The sequence below is a fragment of the Meleagris gallopavo genome, chromosome 8, assembly GCF_000146605.3.
Source record: "Meleagris gallopavo isolate NT-WF06-2002-E0010 breed Aviagen turkey brand Nicholas breeding stock chromosome 8, Turkey_5.1, whole genome shotgun sequence".
Classification (NCBI taxonomy): domain Eukaryota; kingdom Metazoa; phylum Chordata; class Aves; order Galliformes; family Phasianidae; genus Meleagris; species Meleagris gallopavo.
The window spans coordinates 22,035,721-22,038,792 of NC_015018.2; the positions used below are offsets into that span (position 1 = coordinate 22,035,721).

At 57.9% G+C, this 3,072-nt stretch overlaps 2 protein-coding genes across 2 annotated transcripts in view; both read left to right on the forward strand.

The window, feature by feature from the left end:
* Positions 1–3,066, forward strand: part of KCNIP2 (potassium voltage-gated channel interacting protein 2) — an 11,129-nt gene extending 8,063 nt beyond the window's left edge. Inside the window, exons 2-8 of the mRNA XM_031554475.1 lie at positions 293–417; positions 628–697; positions 768–838; positions 1,041–1,148; positions 1,322–1,426; positions 1,663–1,725; positions 1,956–3,066. Coding sequence (XP_031410335.1) covers positions 293–417; positions 628–697; positions 768–838; positions 1,041–1,148; positions 1,322–1,426; positions 1,663–1,725; positions 1,956–2,003 — 590 coding nt within the window. The 3' untranslated portion in view covers positions 2,004–3,066. The remainder of the gene's footprint in view (positions 1–292; positions 418–627; positions 698–767; positions 839–1,040; positions 1,149–1,321; positions 1,427–1,662; positions 1,726–1,955) is intronic.
* Positions 2,788–3,072, forward strand: part of OGA (O-GlcNAcase) — a 24,009-nt gene continuing 23,724 nt past the window's right edge. Inside the window, exon 1 of the mRNA XM_019617964.1 lies at positions 2,788–2,853. Coding sequence (XP_019473509.1) covers positions 2,788–2,853 — 66 coding nt within the window. The remainder of the gene's footprint in view (positions 2,854–3,072) is intronic.

The window sequence follows — 3,072 nt, forward strand, 5'->3', positions numbered from 1 at the left end:
GATTTGGGGTGTGGGGGGGAGATCTCCTGCTAGAGACAAGCCCCAGCGCAGCACAGACCTTCAGGCATCCGGGCTCTCGGCTCTATGGGGTAGATGATCATGCTAGGGAAGAGCAGGCAGGCCTGTGTTCCTTCCTGGCGTACACCTGGCTGCAGCTGAGCAGGACACCCCAGAAACCTGCTGTCCAGAGTGGAGGTGTGCAGTGTGAAGCACACCTCCTGCCCCTAGCACTGCAGAGCTGGGCAGGACAGCACGGCTTCAGCTGCCCTATCCTCCCCCAACTTCCTTGCAGACAGTGTCGAGGATGAGTTTGAGCTCTCCACCGTCTGCCACCGCCCCGAGGGGCTGGAGCAGCTCCAGGAGCAGACCAAGTTCACCCGCAAAGAGCTGCAGGTCCTGTACCGGGGCTTCAAGAACGTGAGTAGCCCTCACTCCTTCTCTGCAGCCATGCACCCCTTGGGGATACTTTTGCGTCCTGTTGTCACACTCTGAATGGCTACAGATGGCAGCAGTGGAGATGCAGTTTCCCCTGAAGCTTTGGGGGGTGCCCTAATCCTGGGATTTAGGGGCAGAGAGCCCTGACCATTCCCCATGCTGATGGTGTGATGCTTCCATTTGCCCTGGCAGGAGTGCCCAAGTGGCATCGTTAATGAAGAAAACTTCAAGCAGATCTACTCACAGTTCTTCCCACAAGGAGGTGAGTGTGGGTCCTCATCCCTGGTGTCCCATGTGGGGCTATCTTCTCTCTCACTGTTTGCCTCCTCCAGACTCCAGCACGTATGCCACCTTCCTTTTCAATGCCTTCGACACCGATCACGATGGCTCTGTCAGCTTTGAGGTGAGCCAAGGAGGGGGCCAGGCTTTGCCGGGGGCTCTGTTTGTGTGCCATGGGCTGGGACGTTGTGTGCCACGGGCAGCTGCTGAAGGACTTTGTTAGTGGGGAAAAACAGCACAAAGCAACAACAGAAAGAGTTCTGTAGTTTCTGATTGAGGGAGAAGACTCATGGGATTTCTGTAGAGGGTGACCACCTGCTTTGCAGGACTTTGTGTCTGGGCTGTCCATCATCCTGCGAGGCACCATCGATGACCGCCTGAACTGGGCCTTCAATCTCTACGACCTGAACAAAGACGGCTGCATCACCAAAGAGGTGGGAGAGGGGTCCAGGCTGAAGCAGCTCTGCACCCAGTGGGGATGAGGGCAGGGCTCAGGGCATTTCCTTGAGAATTTCATGGGTCCTATGGGGGCATAACGAACAATATTTGCGATGAGAACCAGATGGAGGCAAAGCTTCTCCACATTGCAACACTGCCTTCCCTCCAGGAAATGCTGGACATCATGAAATCCATCTACGACATGATGGGCAAATACACCTACCCGGCCATGCGGGAGGAAGCACCCCGGGAGCACGTGGAGAATTTCTTCCAGGTGAGCTGGGCACGTCTGTGGTCACACTGCATGCAGAAAACACCCTGTGCTGGGGACAAAGCAGGGCTCCAATGAGCAGCTTGCCTGGGACAGGGTGGGATTCAAGCCTGAAGTTCTCTCTGTAAAAGTTTTGGGAATGGGTGCTCTGCTTTGCATCCAGCTTCCATGGAACCTGGGCTGGGGGTGCTGGGCTGTCCCCATCCCTGCAGTGCCCTCCATGCTGTGCTTGTCTGCAGAAAATGGACCGAAACAAAGATGGTGTGGTGACAATCGAGGAGTTCCTGGAGTCCTGCCAGAAGGTAAAGCCACAGGGCTCAGTGCAGCATTGCTGGGGCTCTGCTCTAGGAGCCATGTTCGTGCCATCATCCCTGTGCGGGTGGGGAACATTGCATCCCAGCACGGCTCTTGTAAGCCCCGGAGCTCCTGTCCTGTGTGTCAAAGCAGCTGGACAAGATCCATGGGGTGACACCCGCTTTGGGGGACCAGTCCAGAGAGCTGCTCTGTGCCCAAACCCTCCTCCTCCCTGCAGGATGAGAACATCATGCGGTCCATGCAGCTCTTTGACAACGTGATTTAGCTGTCTCCAGCCGAGCTCTCCTGACATCGGGCTCAGACCCCACTCCTCTCTCAACTTCTCCTTCCAGCCCTTCCTGCTGCCAGCTGCCACACAGAGACATGGTCAGCACCTGGATGTATCCTTCCACCGAGGCCAGCCCCGTTTTTCTTGGGGGGCCCCACAAAAGTGCCACCAGAGCGTGGGCACAGCTGGCATGGGGCATCTGGCCTGGGTGGGCTTCTTGCACCTGCTCCTAGAGGGAAAGCCGCAGCCTTGGGCTGCCATAGGGGCTTCCCTGTGCCCCCACATCATGACCCCCTCAGCAGCCCCAGCACCGGCTCCAGCCCAGACCCTCCAGCAACACTTCTAGGAACTAAGAGTCTCGCAGCAGGCATCAGCGCCTCAGCTTCTTCCTGTGCCCTGATGTTAGGGACACGTCCCCTACATGGGACATGAACCACTTGTCCCCCTCCTCGCTCACTCAGGGTGCCGGGCTCCCTCTGTCACCAACAGCTGCCTGGAGCTGGGTGTGCACTCCTGTCCCACCCACGTATCCCTCCAAGTACTGTCTGGGGGCTAATGTCTCCACATCAAACTCCTGCTCAGCCCCACCGGCTTCAGGTCCTTGTCCACAGCCTGGCCCAGCTGCTCCCAGCACTGTGTCCAGAGGGGCGGTGGTGGCTGGGGTTGATGGGGAACGGGTGAGCAAGGCTGTGCACTACACCAGGCTGAGTCCTGGTGTCAGAGTCGTTTGGACCTCCCCGCAGGGCCCTGAGCCTCAGCAGGCTTGGCTTGTGCAGATGCGATGTGTTTTTTAGCTCCGTCCACCACACTGTTCATCTCACAGCCCTGTTCCTGGGCGGGAGAGCAGGTAACCCCAACACCTCCTGTCCTGCACCCACTGTTTCCCGCACGCAGAGCGGAGCCCCCCATCCCTCCATTTCCCCATCCCTCCATTTCCCCATCCCTCCATTCCCCCGTCCCTCACGCTGCAGTCGCATGGCGTGACTCCTGCCTCAGGGCATGGTGACTCACAACCCGCTTGGCATCTCCAGTCTGTATATTTTGTATTATAACGATAAGATGGGTT